Below are 1,240 nucleotides of genomic sequence, written 5' to 3'. Positions count from 1 at the left end.
AGGGGAGCAGGGTTAGCGAGGGCTTTGCAGAACCCCGGCGCCTTTGCGCAGATGCTTTTGCTTAGCAGGCAAGGCAAATGGACCAGACGACAACGAGGTTGGCACTTAATCATTTCCAGAGGCTTTAATTAACAAGAACTAAACAAGAGATTCTTGGTCCTGCAACTAGCAGCAGGAATCATATCAATCGACAGTTCGTAGAGCAAGATTTTGCTCGTCAATGGCGAGGGAAGAAAGTGGAAATGGGGAATGTTTCTTGTTGAACCAAATGAGCAAAAATATGGTACATGAGAGGCCTGGATGTGGGGAGATTTTGGTCGGATTGGACCTTCACAATCCCCACCCGGAGCCTCGGGGCTGCTCGTTCATCAGAGTTGCAAGAAATCAAAAGGGGCATAGAGCGGCGGCTCTTGCTTGCTTGGACAAAACGACCCAACTGCTAGTACTACTACTGGTTTCACTGACCTTCTTGCTGGTCTCCTTCCTCCCTAATCTACGACAAGTTCTAGCGGCGGCGGCGGCGGCGGAGGATGCCGGTCAGGTCAGGTCCAGGCGGCCCACACCTTCTCGCCGATGAAGCGCACCAGCTTGCCCACGGCGCTCTTCTCGGCGGAGTTGCTGGCGCCCGCGCAGTCGCTGTCGTCCGTCAGGGCCTCCTCGCCGCCGTAGAGGCTGTCCGCGCCGTCGTCCTCGTCGCCCTCGTAGTCGCCGTCCTCGCCGCCGTCCGACGCGCAGCAGCCTTGCGGTTGCAGGTGGTCATCCGCGCACCCGGCCTGAGCCTCCGCGGCTCCGTGCTCCTCGACGGCGGCGTCGATGGCGCACGGCCCGCCGCGGCCACGGCGGCGGCGGCCGCGGCGCGTGGCGCCGCCTGGTCCTCCAGCTCCTTTGGCTGCCCCCTCGCCTCCGCCGCCGTTGCCCTCCTCGACGGCGTCGATGATGCGGTGGATGAGGTGGCGGTTGGGGGAGGCGTCCCAGCGGGCCCAGAAGCTCTTGTAGCAGCCGAAGCAGCCGCAGCCCATCTCCGGCTGGTGCGGCCCGTTGAGCCGCCTGCACCGGCCCCCGCCAGCACCCGCCGCCGCGCCGCCAGCTCCTCCAGAGAGCAGGTAGGCGAGCACCTCCTGCTCCTCGGCGGTGAGCGCGGCCACGAGCGCCAGCAGGGTGGCGGGCAGCATGGCGAGCTCCACCGCGGGCGCGTCCGGCCCCGGCGCCGGCGCCGGGTGCACCCGCCGGCCCTTCCCCT

General features: G+C 65.1%; 1 protein-coding gene across 1 annotated transcript in view; it reads right to left on the bottom strand.

Annotated features, from left to right (window-relative positions):
• Positions 1 to 232: 232 nt before the first annotated feature.
• Positions 233 to 1,240, bottom strand: part of LOC119358348 — a 2,679-nt gene continuing 1,671 nt past the window's right edge. The window contains exon 2 of the mRNA XM_037624934.1: positions 233 to 1,238. Within this exon, the coding sequence (XP_037480831.1) occupies positions 543 to 1,238 (696 nt within the window). The 3' untranslated portion in view covers positions 233 to 542. The remainder of the gene's footprint in view (positions 1,239 to 1,240) is intronic.

This window comes from Triticum dicoccoides, chromosome 2A, assembly GCF_002162155.2.
Source record: "Triticum dicoccoides isolate Atlit2015 ecotype Zavitan chromosome 2A, WEW_v2.0, whole genome shotgun sequence".
Classification (NCBI taxonomy): Eukaryota; Viridiplantae; Streptophyta; class Magnoliopsida; order Poales; family Poaceae; genus Triticum; species Triticum dicoccoides.
Note: the sequence above shows the minus strand (reverse complement) of the source record. Positions and strands in the feature narration are given on the sequence as shown.